General features: G+C 44.9%; 1 protein-coding gene across 1 annotated transcript in view; it reads right to left on the bottom strand.

Annotated features, from left to right (window-relative positions):
- Positions 1 to 1,662: 1,662 nt before the first annotated feature.
- Positions 1,663 to 21,191, bottom strand: part of LOC8031306 (arylsulfatase B) — a 53,718-nt gene continuing 34,189 nt past the window's right edge. Inside the window, exons 5-9 of the mRNA XM_040210836.3 lie at positions 20,664 to 20,786; positions 15,153 to 15,279; positions 13,207 to 13,500; positions 5,250 to 5,695; positions 1,663 to 1,791 (exon numbers count right to left, since the gene is read on the bottom strand). Coding sequence (XP_040066770.3) covers positions 1,663 to 1,791; positions 5,250 to 5,695; positions 13,207 to 13,500; positions 15,153 to 15,279; positions 20,664 to 20,786 — 1,119 coding nt within the window. The remainder of the gene's footprint in view (positions 1,792 to 5,249; positions 5,696 to 13,206; positions 13,501 to 15,152; positions 15,280 to 20,663; positions 20,787 to 21,191) is intronic.

Genomic DNA, 21,191 nt, shown 5'->3' with positions numbered 1-21,191 from the left:
ACGTGGGGAGGACCCTTCTGAATGTGAACATTGCCAGGAACGTTTGAGTGTCTTACATATCCTTTTCGAATGTCCTGCTTATTATAATAAACGCCGCCACTACTTCTCCCAGCTCTGCAAATAGCTTGTCCCTTTACACCTATGCGTGTTAATTGGAAATGAGCCCCTACTCCAACATACTCAGCTTTCTAAGTTCTTAGAAAGTATTGATCTCTTACGCAAATTGTAGTTATTTATAATTTAAGGTCCTGCTCATTTCTTATACATTTTTCATGTTCATAACGTCATAAATTACAAGCTAATAAAGCTTTTTCTTCTCCTAAATACTCTCATGTAGTAGTTTAATTTCTTGGCACATCATAGCCTTAGTTGCTTTCGCGCCATAAAACCTCCATCTTCTTCTGTCTTGTGTGGTCAAATATTTTTGAGAGTTAGGACATTCGTATATTGGCACGAATGAGTGTATGGTGCCGCAAAGGAATTAACATAGAATGAAACAAATATTCAGTTGCATTGGTTCTGTCGCGCACAGACTCACCAAAAGGACTTCGTTTCTTTGTTTTTGTTCTCAAAAACTGCACAATGCTGTCTCCAAAACCTTTTAAAATTGTATTCGCTATAAAACGCAAAATAAAAAAAATAAAATGGGGCAGTTTTGCCGCCACCTGCGTCCGGAATTGCGCCTACGTAGTCTGCCACTGCTCAATAACGAGAAAACCCACATCCCAGCGCAATTGGGTAACACTGACGTAAACTCTGAAAACCAGGAACGCTCGCTGTAAATCACTTCATTTGAAACTTCCGCTGAAAACGTCCACAGGGAAGCGTAGATTCGAAAAGCGGAGCTTCACGACTTCACGTAGCATCATGTCATTTAAACTCCATTTAAGCCCCTGACATAAAATCAAATATATAAAAAAAAAAATTGACATTAGTCAAGTATCGTAATTACAATATTTAAAATCGACATCATCAAACGTTTCAAATCAAAATCATTGACATCGACATCGTTGAGATCACAGTCATTAACGTAAAATGTCAACGGAACACTTGAATATAAAATACTGCACTTCCGCATTACTCGAACCAAAAAAAAAAATGTAAATATACATGTATACGATTTTACATATACATTTTTAGCAATATAATTATCAGGAAACTTATTAACTAAAACATATCAAAAGCACTATAAAAACCCTTTGAAATATGCTAGCCACAGGTAAGTGGCATTAGCACTCGGGAAACAAACAGCAAGTTTATGTCACTGCGGCTAAAAATACGCTTTCACTATTTTCTTGTACATGTGAATTTTTGGACTTTGGAGTGATATCTCAAGTACATTGGGTGGTTATTAAGAGGTCAGATAATCGATAATTAAGTTCCTGAGTTCCATATCTTGTTCTAAACGTTTGGTTTTATGAATTAAGTGTGTCCGTGACTATAATCCGCAGGCCTATCGAGGTAAATAAATGCCCATTAAGTAAGCCTATATCATGCTTTATTGAGATTATTAATTTATTTATTTGAGGGTTGTTTGCCTAAATTTCTCCCCACGCTCTTCATCAAATAGTGCACTTTGAGATTAGATGAGGAACAGCAAGAATAAGGACAAATAAGGACCCAAAGCCCGCTTTATTTCGTCTATTTTTCTGCTAGTACTCTTCAGTCTAGCCAGGGAGACCAGACGCCACCGTGATACTCGGGGTACCCCCTGGGATCCTCGGGCAGAAAACGAGGTGGCACTGCGGTAGCGTTGTAGGCAGCTAACTTGTGCATCATGAAGTGAAGTATCTGCATCACAAATTAGAGAAATATTAAACTTTTTCATTATCCTACATTTTCACGTCAACCATTCCCACTATCACAGATAGCACGTTAAGATATCGATTAGCAACTCGACAATTAATCCCTTTTAGTCGTCATTTTGTGGGCACAAAAAATTTTGATTGGATCAAAGTCGCTTCCCAGTGCTGACGTAGTACTCGCTTGTGATACAAGCCGAGTGTGTTTCACGTCGAAGGTTGCCGCAGCTCTCATGTACAATATACACGTTCAGAGTAAATGGCAGACTCGAATACTTAGCGCAGCAACTTCTAGATGGCGCACACTTTAAAAAAAAAAGTGTAATACGAAAATGGGTAAATACTTTAGTCTACGAAATAAGAACATGAGAACAAGGACAGACAACCGCTCTCTTTAAATAGAAAACTATGTCATGATTTTTTAGCTCCTAGTTTCGTACAATGACTCTCCGCAATAAGCTCTCGAAGTGATCTTTTATTAAGGCAATAGACTATATAGGAATTCCTTACGGCGTACTTCCGAGATTATTTTTCACACGAATGCTCGCAGAATATTTATATTTATACCAAATCCTTCCTATCTCTCGAGTGTGCACATATCTAATTATGAAGCCCTGGTGGTGTTTGATCCCAATTATACGATTTTCACTGGCTTCGGGACAAGTGAAACCTCTTTATGGGGCCGCACTAAACTACTGGTGTTTGCGCTATCTTTAAAAGCGCTCAAACACACAATTACTCTCATGTCAACTTAGTGTGGAAAAACATTTTTGCTTTTTTTTTTTTTCCTGTATTACCGCAGAAGTAGTAAACTGTGTATCACCAAACGCTCAGTCTTGACGCAAATGTACCGCTTGCGGTTCGGACAAGATGTCAAACATCCAAAGCTTGTAGTTATTTAGTTCAATAAATTTAGACACATTCTTTTTTTTTTAAACGTGGCGCACTAACATGCGGAGATGATTGACGTAAATACTCAAACCGAACCCTATTGTTGCATTAAAGCATTACACTAATCGGTTACAACTTTTAACAGCAAATAACGGCAGGCTCTAAAATTTGGCATCGCAACTCCGTATTTGGAAAAGCTTGTGAAGTAGGTCAACACTGCAATTTCATCACTCTGACTGGCGCGATTTCATGGCGGTCACATCGTTTGGTTAACGGGGGCAGAAAGAGTATGGGTTGCCCGAGGCTTACATAAATACATCTTAGGGCGCGTTTACACTGGAAGCGAATCTGTCCGTTCTCAACCGCAAAGTGGCTGGAATTAGAGCGGTTGGGGCGCGTTTTTGCCAACCGCTTGGGGAATATTTGCTCCAACGTTTTTCGTGAACCACGAGGTGGCAAACAATCGCAACGCGACGCTGACGTGACGTCGATGGCTTTCAAAACAAGATGGCATCGGTCGCTCATACAGTGTCTAAGGCGCTGTAATCATAGCGTTGCAACACACAAATAAACGAAGAAGCGTAATGTTCACGTCCGCCAATTGGATCCGCCACTAAAAGAAGTGACTCGTAATCTCAGCAGGCTTCGCTCCGGTGATCTGGTTCGGGTAAGAGTCGGTTTAATATTCGGGCTGCCAAAACCCGTTGCTCGTTGCTTTGTTAGTCTTTGGCCGTAGAACGTCGGAACCCGCCCTTGATCGAGCGAAATGACACCTTGTGTACACACTAAGACAGTCGCATGAACCACTGAAAGCTTTCGACGCCGTGCATGCCCACCTCGAAGGCCGATAGAGACGTCGTGAGTCTGATTGCGTAGCCAACGCACCACCGCGGACCTGGCAGGGTGCATGCGCTAGCTCGACCTGTAACGCTTAGTACTACTAAAACGAATAAAGACAACCCACTCAAGAAGTAAAATGTACGTACCAGGCGATGCATCGGTAATCCAAACAGCGTTTATAGCAGTTCAATGTCAAACAAACAGCATGCTCGACCGACGTGTGAGTGGAAGGAGGAGAGTTCGCCGCCAACGATGCTACGACCGGTTAGCATCGAGCACATTCCCCGCACAACGGTCCACCAGAGACGCTCACTATTACGAAAATAATAACAGCAAAAAATGCGGTCCGAGGGGGGGGGGAAGTGGCCCTCTATTCAGAAAGTAAGGTCAGATATTTGTGAGGGAAGAGTCCGCTTCGTAGAAAGGGTCGGGGGCATCCCCTTATGAGTCAGCGAGGCGCACATAGCTGGCCTTCGCTTGTGTTCGAACTCAACGGAATCGCAGGCTGGTTTTGCGAGTCCGTGCCTTCTTTTTGCTCCCTGAACTCCTGCGTGCGGACATCCTCAAGGAAAACCTTCAGTACAAATATAGCACAATTTTGGCTTTTGATTGTGGATTAAGCTGAATTTCGGATGGTAAAACAAGGTTCACAAACGCAAGTGTCAAAAGATCACGCGTGATCGTCGAGAAACCGCACATTGCGTCTCGCTGTGTCTGACCGGGGTCGCTCGTGAACCGCATCTGCAACCGCTTCGCAAAAGCAGCTCAACAACCAGTGTCAGTGCGCCATCAGTGATTCTCACGCTAGAGTTCGCCTGGCTCCCAGGTTTTCTGACGAGCAATGGGTAAGCAAATATGACAGCCGTCTAAAGGCTAGCACATGAAGCACCGAGGCGTATATACCTAATCCGCGAGACGCCCACTCCCTTTCTCTTTTTGCCCAAGAAACCAGGCGATGTTACTTCCATTAAAACGCGCCAATCAGCGTGCCAAAATCGGCTTGTTGATTACTTCTTAAGCTTTTATTTAATACACAGACGGCTAGTGCTGTGTTTGGGTGATAACTGAGCGTTCGGTTAATTTCTGTTATTTTGTACGCTTTTGCGAATGACGAGGACGTAAAACGCATTACCTGAACATTAAAACCTGGTATGTGTGAACCTAAGTATGACCTTTCACTTGATACGTTTACGAAAACAGAGGGCGTTTTGTGGGGTTCTCATCATTTTGACCGGCACTCTAGCTGAGCTTCTTTCGTCAATGCCATAGGATCACAAAAAAAAAAACAAGTAAAAAAAAAAAAACTTCAGCCTTTCAACTCCGGTGAAGAAGCAAAAACAGCGGAGCTGTAGCTTCTGTTGTCGGCGGTGGATTTCCTCCAGGCGAGCGATCTGCTCTTCTTTTGCAAGGGAATCTGAAGCGCTCGACGCAGTGGAACTTAAGGCGATAGCGGCTTCGCGGCGGTTACGGAACTATTCGCACTGCTGCGCACATCGCCACTCGTTCCGCTCCCGCTCTTTTTCCTCCGAAGAAAGGTTGCCGCCATCTATGAGCTACGGTGTCTGGTTGCCGCCGTCGCTCATAAATGGCGGTAGCCGTCCAGAGTTCGGTGTCATAGTTTGTAATCCGAAGAACATGATCCTGGGGAAACTAGCCCTTAGCAGCTCCGCTATAAAAAAGAGTAGGCGCACATGCATTTTTACGAGGCACACTTACAATTCGTTTAGATCCTGCCAAATTGTTCAGCTCACAGGGATCTCGCGCAAGATTGAACAGGTATGGTGGCCGTCGAGCCACGAAGTTGTTGGTCAGCCAGCGTTCGCGGCAGTCTACGGAGGGGTTCTTGCTCCAGTCCAGAGGCGACCAATTCCGATTCTGTTTCCTGTAGAACGTCTTGAGCACCCGTGCCACCTTCGAGTCCTTCCTCAGCTGGGGGACGTCATTTGTGGGGCGCAAGCCGCCTGGGAAAGCATAGCGGTCGTCCAATTCTTCGTCGAACCCTTCACCCACCACAAGTTTGTAGTTCTTGTAGCGCAGTCCTGCGAGGTTGTACATTGGGTCAATGGTGAGGAGAACCTCCTTCCGAGCAGACCCGAGGCCCAGGGTTAGATATCGCCACATGTTGACTCCGTCCAGTGAGCCCAGATTTGACACATCACCACCTGTGAAAACGTTTTACAGACGCGTTGTATATTTTCGGGTGTGATCACTGGACGACATACATACACTTGGATGTCCGCTCCCCCCCCCCCCCCCCCTCTCCACCACCAAAAAAATAAGTTACTTGGTTTTTCTTAGCGCTAAGAAAAAGCAGAACAAAACGACGCATCGCCGAAAGCTCAGCGTCTACCCAACTGTATCGCTAGCGGCCCGATTCAGATGGCGAAATTTCAGAACTAACTGTTATGTTATTCATAAGTTATAAGTGATTTTATGAATATTTAATTGGAAAAATGAGTCCCGTTCTTTGTAACTGGTGCCCATTCAAGTCCACGTATTCGAACGCTTCGTTGGCAACCATTTTCTAATTGAATATTTGAGATACTCACGTCTAACTTTTCAGTAACATGACCGTTACTTGTAACATGTATCATCTGGTTCTGAGCGCTAGCACTACATTTGGGTGGAGAATGACCGTTTGGAGATGCGTAGTCTATTTTTGCAATAAGTAGAAAACCTGTAATATTTTGGGGAGGAACACCCTTAACCATTCCCACGGAACACTAATCAGACGGCGTCCCCTAAGCGTATCAACCAGTGACAAGGGCTATTGGAACCACGCTTTAATCGCCATTTACTTTCGGTGGCAAACGAAATTAGACGACTCTTTACCGCTGAATTTGCATATCTATAAGAGCACTATGACGCTCTATCACATTTTGTTGCCTGTAGCGGTTAAAGAAACCTCAATTGCTGAGGTCTTGAGTGCCATCATTGGAGGCCAGTGCTGCTGAATGAGTGCTTTTTCTCTCTTCCAACTTCATTCCGGGGAATAAGAATTTGTAATAATCCCATTCCTATCAACTCAGAGGAATGTTGACAATGGGCCACTATCAATCCTGGAATGGCTGCACCATTCCGTTATGTTCTTCCAATCCCTCGGGATAAAAAATAATGCTTCTAGACAGCTACACACACTAAAATATGTTTCCGGCAAAAAAAACCCATAGAACTGGCGTTATTAAAAGCATAAACACCTGCAAAAATATTCGAAACGCAAACCAAAAGCAGCGATTCTACTAAGTGTAGAGGTGGTCGCACAAACCACATGGTGGTACATATTGGCGCTGCAGATATCCATCGCGCAATGAAACGTAAAATGCTTGGAGCACGCAAAAAAATTCTTAAAAAATTCATTTTCTTCTTAGATTGTTTGTGCCACACTTCTAGAAGGTGTATGGGGAGAGTGTTCGTTTAATAAGGACTTAAAAATATAAAAGTCTTGCTTTGCGCAATCAGAAGCTATCTTAATGTCTGCTCCGAAGAAAACAACAGCGCCGCTGGTACTACGCTGTCAAAGCATCGTTGCGTATACCTGCCCTAAATCTTCATGCATTCCTATAAAAACACAAAACCGCCGGCATAGTGCAATCGCTTCGGTGCCAGCGCAAGCGACTGTAGGGCCGTGCCGTGGAACCTGTCATAAAACCTATAATTTTACGGTTGCGGATTTGTGATTTTACTTTTTGTGATTGTAAAAAATCTAGCAATTACTTACCATATCAAAATGCCATTTTTACAGCGGATTTTTCTAGGGTTTGTAAAGCTAAAAGTTACATGGGATCATAATGGCCGGACGTTATCTCTATTAATTACTTGAAAATGTATAATCGCAACTTATTATTTCGACAAGAGCTAGCAATTTTTTTACGTGCAGGTCCGAGGTATGTGTCTGCCATCCCGTACGAGAATGGCATATATGACACTGATATATTTTATAAATGGCCATATATGGTAATATCAGAAGTCAAGTGTCGCCTTATAACGCTATATATGGGAGCAAATACGGCCAGATATCGCCATAAAAGCGGGCAAAAACTGCCATATGTGGCAATATAAGTGCGTAAATCAATTCATATATCGCCATATATCCGTGCAAATACCGCGATGAAAAAATTCAAATACTGCCATATTTATCCCGTTCATCACACATATGAGTAAAAATATACCCCCTGATAATGATATATGAGCCCGTTTCGGTCGTGCAAGCAACAAGTCATATGTACGTGCCAAGACACTGGTTGATCGATCTATATTGCATGAAACTCATATAATTAGTTAGCTATTGTTAACATCCTTAGAGTGAAGTTATTCCAGATATTCGGACCAATAATCAATTGCGCATTTTTAAGATTGAAAGACAAATGGAATTTGGTTGTATGTTTGACGTGTGACAATATGACGAAGTGCATAAGATCGGAAAGCGAGTTAATCAAATAATGTATTTTAGATCGCAGCTCTTAGGCGCTCGTTTCCGCGTTAAACGGTGTCGGCATCGTTCTGGGCATCGCTGGAACCACCCTGCTAAATTTAGCGGGAAATTGAATTGGTGCTTATGTCACGTGACGCCAATTTTCCCGCTGAATCTAGCAATGAAACTAATTTGGTTTGTTTCCCCGCTAAATTTAGCGGGGAAACACGAACGGTTAGCTTACTGTAGATGCAAGGCTCTACTTTGTCGACGCGACTCCTTTTCCCTTCGAACGGCTGCGAAGCCGGTGCGCCCGGAGTACCCTACGCAGCATCTTTCAAAAACCGTTCGCGCAGCATCGCAACCTTCCGTTTGCGAGCGTCGGTGATTCATCATATGTTGAAAGTCGGAAGATGTGCTATCCGAGGTGTCTTTTATGTGTAACTCTTTCGTAAAAAATAATGAAATTTGAAAACGCGTACCTAACAATGTACACATAATTTTAAATTTATTGGTAAAAATATATATATTTATTTATTTATCTAATAATTTGTGGACGTCGCGCGCAAAAAATAGTCGCGTTTAGTTTTTCATTTAAAATTATAATGTGGGTTATACGGCGTAAAACACAGTATCTTCAAACTTGCATCGTTTTAAGTCACTTTTGAACTGGATAGCTTCTTTGGAAGTTCAAAAGCTGGACTTCACAGAGCTGTCCTGTTCACTCGGTATTGACAGCAGGGTAGACGCTATGCGTGTTTTAGGCCAATCGTGTCTCCGGTTAGGGTCACGTGACTACTGTCTAAAAGTTGGTGATAAGGCAGAACGCGGCACCTGCCTGAACCCTAAGGCCACACATAGCAATCACTACAGTATCAACCCTGGGTACAAGTGACAAATCTTCTTGTTGCGGTCATTGTTTGGATGCCCCAGAAGATAAGCCCTTCGTGTGTGCACTTCTGTCTTGGCCTTTCCTTCTCTCCTTTTTTCTCTCTCCTTAAGCTAAAAGCGTGATAGAAAGTGAGCACTTGCCGAACCAATCAGCCGTAGACTTTATCGCCTGACTCCGCTCTCTGTGTGCAGAAAATGGCAGAAGCCTGGTTGCGTGGTGTGACGGATGACGCATTAGCCATTGGCAATCTCAGAATGGCTGCTTGCGGACCTAGTTTGGCATATGGTGTGCCCTGCGTGGTCTGCTGTGGAGTTTGCTTCTGTAGTAAATGGTATTTCGTTCGAAAGGTCCTACCCGTATATCGGCAACAAGCAATTTCTTCGAAGAGGACCAAGAATTTTTTGTGATGCGTTTAGTGTTTGATTGTACAAATGACAGCTTGTGCCACATCGTGCTGAATTTCAAGCACACCTTTCTTCTCGTTTTTGAGTTTCAGTGGTTGCTCTGCCGTGCCCATGTCGACATATACTCGGATTATACCTTTCAAGTCCAGTATCGTCAGCGGAAGTGCGCTGCAACCTGTTTCGCGACAATTGATGGTTTTCTATCAGGTACTCTTCCAGATTACCTCCAGAATTAGGTGGTGTCTATCTCCTCGCAACCGGGAGAATAATTTTCCAGAAATTCTAGGAGCAGTCACCTGCCATTGGTCGTCTGAAATCGTGTCACAACTGTAAGCAGAATACTGAATCTTTTATTCTCCCTGCGTTTCGTGTTAACACGTCCCCTGGCCACCATCTCGTGGGTACATGTTTCATAGACACGTCTCGTCAAAATTAACGTTTCATCGACATTCGTTACGCGAATGTCGATAATCCTGGTTTCCCTGGGAACTAAGTTGAGCGAAATGAGGAGTGGCGTAAAGCGCAGCTCATGTAAAAATTAATAAAAGCTCGAACATGCTCAATATCCAATTGGTATTTTTAGAGCGCAGCTCTTAGGCACCCGCTTCCGGCTTGAGCGGCGTCGCCGTCGGCGTAAGCGCGCGGTGCATTATGGGAAATCTCCCATAATTCACCGCATGGGGAGGAGAAGGAGGGAGGACGGGGGTGGAAGGGAGGAGGGGGAGGTGAGGAAGAGGGAGGAGGGGTATACCCTCCCCTGAGTACACTTCCCTCTTTCCCCTCAAGAGCTGTGCTCCAATTCGGGTTACATGGTGTTGTAAACGTCTCTACTTTTTTTCTTTTACGTAACTTTTCGTGGATAATTGTGTAAAACAACAATATATATAAAGGTTGCCTCATTTGGTTGGGACATATCTGGCCTTATATAGAATGCAGGTATACCCCTATTTGGCAGACCCAGATATGGATGCATAAAATAATTGGGCACATCTGGCCAGATCTGCCTTATATAAACTGATGTGTCTTTATGACCAGATATGCCCAGTTATTTATGAAACCATTTTTGTTTTTTTCATATAAGTCCAGATATACCATTTTTGTAAGGGTACGGACTCACCTTCAATGTGGCAAAATGTACCTTTACGGCAACGGTTTCAGAATTTCTGGGACACCACATCACACCTGCTGACATCGAACCGCTTTAGTCGAAGGTACAAGTCATTCGAGATTTCCCCCAACCAAAATTTTTACGGAAGTTGCGAGAGTTTCTTGCACTCAAACGTTCACCGACGATTTGTTCCCCGCTGCGCAGAAGCGAAAAAACCTCTGACAGACTTGCTGCGTGGCCAACAGAAACCCTCCACGGAAATACCATGGACAGACAGTGCAGTAAAGGCTTTCACCGCTCTAAAACATGCCCTTGCCGACGACACACTTTTGGTGCAACCTCGAAATGACGCTCCAACGCGCATAATGGTTGATGATTCGGAAGTTGCAGTAGGAGCCGTGTTGCAACAACAAAACAACGATGACTGGCTCCCATTGCCATTTTTCTCTCGGAAACGCACCCCGGCGGAGACACGGTATAGCACGTCGGACGCAAACTCTTAGCAGTTTACGCAACAATTCTCCACTTCCACTACTTTTTGGAAGGTTGAGTGTTTCACGTGCTGACCGACCACAAGCGTATCACCGACGCATTCGCCGAAAACCACAACTCCCATTCTGCAAGACAAATTCACCACCCTGCTTACATCGCAGAATATACTACAGATCTACGCCATGTCGCTGGTATCGCCAACACGTTAGCAGACGCACTATCTCGCATTGGAAATGTATCTCCATCTCCAGTAGTCAATATTTCGGAATTGGCCTTGGCACAACAGATAGACGCCGAAATTCAAAAGCTACGCACGTCATCAAGGTCTCTCAGGCTGCAGTCCATTACATTGCCCCTCGCCACTTCCGAGGTTATTTGCGATATGTTGACTGGCACACCCAGACCCTACGTTCCTCCAAAATTTTGTCAGGCCATTTTCCACGCTCTGTATGATCTCAGTCATTCGGGAATTCGCGCCACGCAACGCCTAGTAATATCAAGATGCATCTGGCACCGGTTCAACGCAGACCTCCGTCTGTGGGCGAAGACTTGCTGCAAATGCCAGCGCTCAAAGGTGTTTCGACACAAAAAGACACAGCTCCACTCATTTAGACCCCCGGATGCTAGATTCGATCCTGTACATATAGACGTCGTGGGCCCGCTACCATTACTAAAAGAATTTCGCACCATTTTGACATGTGTGGGCAGATTCGCGGGATAGCGTGAAGCTATTCCACTCTCGAACATCACAGCAGAGACCGTCGCCCAAACCTCCATAACCGTCTGGATCTCACAGTTCAATTGCCCATCTATCATCACGACCGACCATGGCCGACAATTTCAATGAGCGTTTTTCAAGGCCCTCGCCAATCTTGGGCGCGCGCCACATACACATGACATCGTACCATCCTGCCGCAAATGGTATGGTTGAGCGGCTACATCGCCAGCTCAAGATGGCACTCAAACTAGAGAAGATCGAAACCGTTGGGTTAATCATCTTCCTCTTGTTGTCCTTGGGCTTCGCGGCACCTTTAAAACGGATTTAACTTGCACCTTAGCCGAACTGGTTTACGGTACTACACTTTGGTCACCAGAAGAATTATTTACGTGCACACCTTCCGCATGACCTGACATCCCTTCATACCTTGAACAGGTGAGAAAATTCTTCACTTCTCTACGGCTGGTCCCACCAAGACAACACACAGAAAGGCAGATTTTTATAAGTGAAGGGATACGGTACGCGCACCTCTCATTCCCTTGTACGACGGACCATTCGAAGTCACCTCACGCACCAAAAAACTTGTACGGTCAGCATCAGTGGTCGTCATGACGTTGCCACACACGATCGAGTGAAACCCGCTTACTTGGACTCTTCTCTGATGGACCCTGTGGTTTTGCATCATCCATCAGCCGTCACAGCTTCCCAATTAAACGTTTCCCTCAAATCACCGACTTCCCGAAGGACCGTGACGTGGGCCCCAACCACACGGGTTGCTACACGAGACTGGGAGGGGGGTCTTTATAGCAGAGCTGACAGGTGCTACAACAACACGGCTTGTAGAAAACACCCGAGTGAATGTACTTGCAAACTAAAAACAACCGAGGCTCCACTGCGCCTAGTACGGTGCTGGTGAGCACGCCAGCTCACGCTGCAGCGTGGCCTCGGGAGCCGCGAGAAATAAGGGAATGTATTCCTTTTGTTTATGCTCTGAGCCGGACGTCCATTTTCTTCTCCGGCGCTTTCTAACACTCCGCCGACAGTTTAATAAAAACTGTAATACATATTAAGGGGGAGGGGCTGAGGAAGAAGGCTGAGCGTAGTAGACCGATTATTCGCCTTTAGCCTTGGTACTTCGTTAGAAAGTCAAAGGCCGTTAGGTTTATTTTCGTTTCGGCCCCTTAGTTCTTTTAACATGTAACACGTGATGATGATAATGATGGTGAGGGTGATGATGGTGATTACTGTCTTCGTTTAAGGCGCTCTGTAACACTTCAAAAAAATCATGTAAGTACACTTATCTGCGGTGCACTGAGACGCGCAGTCATGGCGAACGAACAATAGAGGGGTTCCGAGCGACTGACAACGTTTATAATGCAATTAAATCTAAAAAAATTGTCTGTGTGCAGGGCCAGTAGGCATGCCATTTTTTGTTGTTGTTTTTGTTGTTGTTGTTTTTTTGTTCATAGTCTCGGCGCACATTACATTTTTCAGCTTTAATCACATTCCGACCTTCGGCCCTCGCTTGTATCCTTTCATTGTTGACCGTGATTATAAGTCGCCGTGTCCCGCAGGAAAGCGAACTCACAGACATTTTATAGAGTGCAAGGAGGGGCTCCATCGGTTTTAAAATAAAAAACACCCTTACCTGCTGCTGAGTACAGCGTCGGAAGCCAGTCGCTGATGTGCATGAGCTGGTCGGAGACACGGGGCTTCTTCAGGAACTTTGAACTCCAAACAAATGCCGGGACTCGGACGCCGCCTTCCCAGAGAGTTCCCTTGGCTCCCCGCAGCGGCCAGTTGAAGCCCCGGTTAGAAAAGGCATTGTAAGGTAATCCGCCGTTGTCAGAACTGAATGCGATGATGGTGTCCTCGAGCATGCCAGCGTTGCCCAGGATCTCCACGACTCTTCCGATGGATTCGTCAAGGGAATCTAGCATTCCTGGATGCCGCCAAGAATTCACGATGGCTGATACACCATTCAAAGAATACAGATATACGCAACGCATATGACACATCACTAAGTAGAACGCGGCAAATCCTGCGCGATGATATTGGTGGTTTCGAAATAAATGACGACAAAGAGAGGAAAGGAAAAGCGGAGAAAAATAACAAATGTGGGTTAAAGCGTGTTCGTTTTGCCGCAGTGAGTTAAAGTTGTTCGAGTGTTTTCAACTTTATTCTTATAGGATGCGCGATGCCAAATTTTCCTGCAAAATAAGCGAGGAACAACAACAAAAAAAAAAAAGCCACAGACTTTCACGTTATGTTTTGCTGAGTCTTTATAAATATTAAGGTGCAGTCGGGGATATGGGTCCTTCAGAACCACCCACAAGGAACACCGATGTTCGCTTCTATGCCCCGCCATTCCAAAGCGGCCGGAGTGGATGGGACACTCTGGGTTCCTCTAGGTTATTATTTCCTCTAATTTATTTTTAAAAAAAAATTTAAAAAAAATGTTCAATAAAAAGATTAGACACACTTAGGTTCACTCTCAGATTAAGAAACTGGGCTTGCGGCCAACAAGCGTAAATATAAGGGCGGACGCACAAGCGTTTATAAACACGTACGTATTTAAACACGCTTGTTAAACAAAGTAGTTCGGCAATAGGATGGCGTGAGACAGTTTTATTTTAAGGAGCGAAGAATTCGCCACGCCCCATTTCGCAGGCAGCGTCACCACATATAGTCTTTCAGAGCTTAAGAAGTGCTGGGCGTGACTTACGTTCTCAAAAAATAGGAAGTGTAGTACTTACACTCCTTGTCCCATATATAACACCATAAAAACTACAATTACACTTTCCGTTCATTGACGTCGAACCGACCATGTCAATTTTCACAAGCGGCTTACTAGTCGAGTAATGCAACTCATTAAAATAGCCAATGTACAAAATAAAGACCACAAGCTGTACTCTAGTTTGGTGCGCAACAATAGTAGGGTTCTCAAGACCTGCCACGCGTTGCAATTCGAAAACTGTAAGCGACTACAAGCGTGATGTAAAGCACATGCTCATGATGCACCCAGGAACATAATTGTTTTTTCGCACTCCTCTCTGCCTCTCGCTTACATTCGCCGTGATTCGCTCACCATGTAGACTATAAGTAAGTGAACCTGGCTGATCTTTTAAAAAAATATCCTACTTGGGCTGTAGTTTGCAGGAGCCGTGCAACAGGCACTCGAAAACATTATGCAAGGCGGCAGTGCTTTTAGATATTCTCACATAAACCCCGTTGAATTTCACAATATTATTTGGGGCTTTTTATGAATTGCGATGTAATATGCACTTATAGAATAATTAAAATGCTTAACCCTAATACATAGCTGAAGTGTTCTTACTAAATGATATAAGGCATTCGAATAACCTTTTTTTACGCGAGTTTTTGACGATTTTTGTTTTGTTTTTTAGAGTGCATCGCCAGAATTAAAAAAATAGTAAACAGTGTACTGTAATATATTAAAAAAGCAGATGGCAAACATCCACACTCCTAACCTCAGTAAATCTCACTTAGTAAACTACTCAAATTACTCTTCACGCTGATCAGATAGTCTCGCCTCCAATCAAGCCTAAATCAAAATATTTATGTTCATCTCACCGGCGTAAAGGGTCCTGTTTGTCTCTCCTATATAAGGAAACTTGAGTACGTTGCGCTCAGGAGCTTGGAAAGGTACCTTCATCAATGCAGCGTGCACTGCCTGGTAACTGAAGTAGCAGAAGAAGGGCTGCGAATGCAAATTGAGCAGAACTTATTAGCAAAGGGTTCTAAACACTGAATCATCTTTGTCTGCGAAAGTCGAGAAACCAGGTTTATGCAACGTCTTCTCGGTTGGCATGAACCACGTGAGTAAGACACGTTAATTTACATTTTTAAGTAGTTCGGATTAAAATAGAAATTACGTTTTTATAAGCTGCTGTGTGTATCCTGCCCCACTATGCACAAACGACATTAAAGGACCAATGCAACAATATTTGTACTTTGCGCAAATACCGCTTAAAACGGATCCCTAACGTTAATGACCTATGAAACACGCGTTCGTTTTGAACCCCACGCAATAGAAGTTCCAGAAAAAAATTTAAGAAAAACGAGCAGCGTTCACCCCCTCAACTCGCAGCCAGAACAAGCGGCCACGTGATCTGGAGCCGATTATATGCCGCCAGTGTTGATCATAGCCACGCGCTGGGGTTGGCAAAGCGCAGGACACGCGCTGAGTTCCAGGCATTGTTATGGCTCGGCTGTTGTCGTCGTTGCAGCGATTGGACACGGGTCAAAACCCGAATGCTTCTCGAGCTAGCAATTGTCACGAGCCCAAGTCGAGTGCCCACGCAATGCTCGGGTTCAATCTATGAACCGCATTCAAATATCGTCACTTGGGTGTACTGGGACCCCCGAGTTACGTCATCAAATTTTGCAAAGGAGAGATTGAATGAAAAGGATCGCTTTTGTCCTTGAAATTACACCGCAACAAAGGAGTTTCTTGGCCAATGGCGTTGCGTGTGAGTATCCTTGAGTCCCAGGTGTGCCAGTAAGCTCGTGTATAGAGAGATACATTCCAATTGAATATCGTTGCACAGCTCCTTTAATCTCTGGTATTTTTGAATGCAGCTTACCTAATAGAAAACACAAGATGTTTTATGCTACTTTGATCTCAATGGAAAAAAAAATGACTTTCTGGTGTTGTATAGCTTCGCGAAGAGTAGCACGCTGTTAGCAAGCTTACCAAATAGTTAAATTCATTAGTAGTTGACAGCATAATGATTACAAACTTAGATAGACTTACATAACTGTAGGTCTCTCTAAGCATATATGTATGTATTATAAAGAGCTTCTGCACGTATTTTATCCCAAATGCAGCCGCATTACCAACCACTGCAGTCCCCCTTATACCAATTCATTCAATCCGAAAAGCGAGGACAATCATAGGTTGTGCGGTCTGAGTAAAAACAAATCTGCACGCCCCTTTTCGTCATTTACCTTTCGTTACCACTGGTGGATAATACCGATCAAACGTTTGATTGTTTTATATGAAGAAATAAATAAACCATTGATTTGTATTTCAAGTACATCGCCGTACAGAGTACACACATAGGAAGGTATTTCTCAGGGTACTATAGTAACTTTACAGACACTGCAGCTATGCTTAGTGACCAACAGCCAAACAAACGCAGGGCGTCGCCTAAATTTTTTTTTTTTTTTTACACGTCTTGCTTCGGAATTTGTTCTTCAATATATTTATCGGTTGACACCGCAATCTAATCGGCTGGAGAGAGAATGAGATGTTTTGGAACAGCGGAGCCTTGCGATTTGTATTCTATCATTCACTATAGCCCCAGTAAATTAAGCAGGAGGCGCCTTTGTGGGCCGCTGGATAGCGATGTTGTTGGCTGAGAAGAGTGGCTTTGGACAGGACATGCGTCACAGTTCGTCAAGGCACTCACACGTTCAAGCTCGATATCGGCTCAAACCCGAGAACCGCCTGAAGGCTGCGAGAGGACCTCAAGAGATAGCGCTGTTGGTTCATACGGGAGCCTATGCAGTTACTCTAGTTCATACTTTGGTTTATACATCACTGCCTGGTCGGTCTGGGAATATCCGAAAACTGCTTGTACAAAATTTAATTCCGGCAGCGTTCATACATGTCGATTGTTTGTATACTTGTGCAACCTACTTCAGTGCACAAGGAAACATGAATGATTCCTAATATTTACAGGAGCTGTGCAGCAATATTTATTTGGAATTTTTTTTTTTTTTTTTTACTTTACACGAGCTTACTGGCACTAGTGGGGCTCAAGGATACTCGCCCGCAACGCCACTGACCAAGAAACTCCTTCGTTGCAGTGCAATTTCAAAGACAAAAGCGAACGTTGTCATTCAATCTCTCCTTCGCAAAACTGGATAACGTAGCTGGGGGATCGCAGTATTCCTAGTGGCTATATTTGAATGCGGCTCATAGATTGGACCCGAGCATTGCCTGGGCACTTGATTTGGGCTCGTGATAATCGATAGCTCGAGAAGCATTCGGTTGGTGGCCCGTATCCAATCGCTGCAATGACTCGGCGCGTATCCTGCGCCTTGCCAACCCTAGCGCGTGGCTATGACCAACGTTGGCGGCATATAATCGGCTCCAGATGACGTGGCCGCTTGTTCTGGCCGCAAGTTGACGGGTAAACGCTGCTGGTTTTTCTTCATTTTTTTTCCTGCGACTTCGATTGCGAGTGGTGAAAAGTTAAAGGGTGTTTCACAGGTCATAAACGTTAGGGATCCGTCCCAAGTGATATTTGCACAAAGTACAAAAATTGTTCCATCCCATTTTTAAATGGGACAATGAAAACAATTTAGAAGTTTAATTTCAACGATTTAAATTGATGCCATGTCTGCTCCAGAAAATGTTGGCAAAGTTTTTGCCCGAAGCTGTGCTGGAGGAGCGCCGTACGAATTACTTTAACAGAGCCAGCAAATATTGCCGCCAGTACCAATGACTACAACACACGAGACTGCAAAAAAAAAAAAAAAAAAAGTCCAGCTTTTGATTTACGTAGAGCCATAGCCTCTTCTATACTCACAAAGCCTGGCAGTTCGATAACGGAGCCATAGAGTGCCCGGTCGCAGATTTGGAGCGCGAGGATCTGGTAGCAGGGAGCATTTCTCGGGAAGTCCGGTATACAGCGCACAGCTTTTGCAGCGGCGAGGACCGGCAACATGGTTTTCGAACCCGACGAGAAAAGAAGCGTTGCCCGAGGAAAGCAAAAAGCACGAGCTGACATTCTATCTCTCGGGACAAGTATGTTTTGGCGTCTCGCCACAGTGGGGCGCCCGTTACATGACTGTTGTCTCCCGCTCTAACTTTTCAATTTCAGTGGCCAAGTCACGTGACCATCTGCCAGGCTTTGTCAGTATAGATATGGTGCCTAGAACGCGTCTCCGTCTGGTGTGTTTACAGCGGCCAAAAAAGTGTTCCCTTGATTTCCACCTGATAACGTCATAGAAGCGTCATGCTGTCACCGGTCGCAACCCTGGCGGCGTCCCAACAGTTGTGGTATATATAGCAGACGCCTGTTCTGCTGCAGGTCGCTCTCCAGAGTGACAGTTCACGGAAGCTAGAGCAGCCGGAAGTTGGGACGCCTGGGGCGCCTAGGGGCGCCGTGACGACAGCGACACTCGCGTTCGCTGGTGCTTTTCCCCAGCATTTCTACGGCCAACCGCCAGGATCGCGACAGGCAACAGCATGACACTCCGGCTTCTGTGATGTCATTTTTGCCACAATGGGACCACTTTTGATGTATGGGCGGGATAGGACGCTAAACACACCAGTCGAAGACGCGATCCAGGCACCATAGTATAAAGATGGCTATGGTAGAGCATGACATCCATTGAGGCTTCTCAGACGATTGGTCGAAGTGAACGGAGTCCGTTCAACTTCGTTTTCTATCATGATATGGTATAAAAATATAGTAATTTTAAATTCAATAGCCACGCGATTCTTGGTACCACGTGAAATGAAGCTTCAGGACCTGCTCCAGGCTGACGCGCTCATTTTCGGTACTCCTCGGGGTCCATGTCAAAAAGCTTCTGTCAGACTTAGGTCTCGCGCGCCGCGATCTTTTCTGGATATCCATTCAGCCTTTCCCGAAAAAAGAGCTTCCTGCGCCAGTGGTGCACTGAACTCGAATATGAGGGAACGAGGACTTTTGAAACCCCTTGCGCGATTCAAAGACTCCGTCGTTCTTACGGCGAGCCTCATCGAGCAGGGCTGTACTCCGTTAACCCTTTAAAGGGTCTGGAAACAATTTTTACTTCCGCTAAATACTACTTAGAACCACTCCCTGACGGTAATAACCACTGATCTAAATGACAATTGCTGGATCGCGTTTGCCCGCTCTGCAAATGCGGTCACTGGCGGCCATCTTTAGGTAGAGTTATATCACCTCTAGCCAAGGTACAGCTCCTGCAGCCACTGTAATCCATCCATAGCAGACAACGTTGTGGCAGGTGTGGCGGCAGGCTGCCGTCAAAATAGGGTGGATGATATTTCGTGCTTGTTTGAAATTGTTTGACGAAACATGTTTTTGAAACCCAGCGTGAACGGTAGCGCGATCTTTGAGGACCCGGTGAAAGTTTCACGAAATCGCAGCACCAGGGAAAAAGCAGCACAGCTCGCATCGAAAGTCGCATCAAAATTAGCGTCAAAAGCAGACGCCGGTACGGAGTCTGCTTTCGATGCGAGCTGCGCTGCTTTCCCCCGGTGCTGCGCTTTCGTAGAACTTTCTCCGGGTCCTCAAAGATGAGGCTACCGTTCACGCCGGGTTTCAAGAATCTGCGTCGTCGAACAACTTGAATCAAGCACGAAATATCTCCCACGGTACAGTGTACCAGATACACGGCTATTTTATGGCACCCGGCCGCCATGGCGCTGTCCGCCATATTACTATGATGGCTAGAGATGATATAACTCTACCTAAATATGGCCTCCAGTGACCGCATTTCGGTCCATAGGCGGAGCTGGTCAAACGCGATCCAGGAAATATTCATAGAGATCAGTGGTAATAACCGAATACACTTGCCTTATTTTTTTTTTGTATGCAATAGCAGTCACCAAAGGCCCCTGACCGATTCCGCAAGCTCGTTTGTCGTTCCTTTAATGCCATTAGTTCTTTAGGCGTTTAGTAGTCCGTCAAACAGAGGTATTAGTGAGACGAACCGCTGTCACGAGTTCCGGCCACGATTGTCTTTAGTTTAATATTCTGCGCTTCCGACGGAGCTAGCCTTACATGTTTTACGATAAATAAAATCTAATCACAAGGAGGAGTTTGACGAGTGCATCTTGGGAGAATGATGAAACGACGGAGACAAGCAAACACAAAGAAAACACAAAACGCCTCTAACAACTTTTAAACTGTCGTTTCTTCTTTGGGTGCGCTAGAATTTCTTTTTCGCTGAAACAGCAAGATTATTAAAAGGTAAAATGTTTTGGCTTCAAGTTGGCAACTATTGCTCAAACATGAACAATGAAATCTGTTCCTAGTGCGTCGATTGTGGTATACCCATATATGCATAATGGGGCTTAACAGTGTTCATTTTGACACCTTAAATATATACGAAAAGGAATACCTTCGATTTGTCGCGGTTTCCAACGAGATAATCGAATCTCTCGGTGAAGAGATCGGTACTGTAATGCCCGGTTTCATTGAACACCGGCGTTGCGTTGTCTCTGAAGTCGAGTCCAATGTGGTCCTGAAAATAATGCCAACATGTGTTACGAAATCAGGGTATACTGTCCTTGCCTGTTTGCCCGACCATATCGGAGAAGTTGAAGCTTATATGGTCACTGACAGGTTAAGAAATCCATCACGTTTGGAGTCCCGAGCACAATATTGTCGCAGATAGAAAAGGCTCCACGAGCGTAAACTGAAAATAAAGGTTCGATCGGCAAACTTGAGCCAGAAATTAAAGAAAGAATGAGCGTTGAAACAGCAGCCACGACCGTCGACGGTAGGCAGAAGCTAGAGCACTATATAGCTCCTGCTGAGCAGACCAGCGCAATACTTTGATCCGCGTGTTTTGCCGACAACATTGCCGACAGAACAGCTCGGCGCGAGTCACGTGGTACCCAGGGTTCCAGGAGGCGGCCGGCTCTAT

This window comes from Ixodes scapularis, unplaced genomic scaffold, assembly GCF_016920785.2.
Source record: "Ixodes scapularis isolate PalLabHiFi unplaced genomic scaffold, ASM1692078v2 PGA_scaffold0__279_contigs__length_252992795, whole genome shotgun sequence".
Classification (NCBI taxonomy): Eukaryota; Metazoa; Arthropoda; class Arachnida; order Ixodida; family Ixodidae; genus Ixodes; species Ixodes scapularis.
Note: the sequence above shows the minus strand (reverse complement) of the source record. Positions and strands in the feature narration are given on the sequence as shown.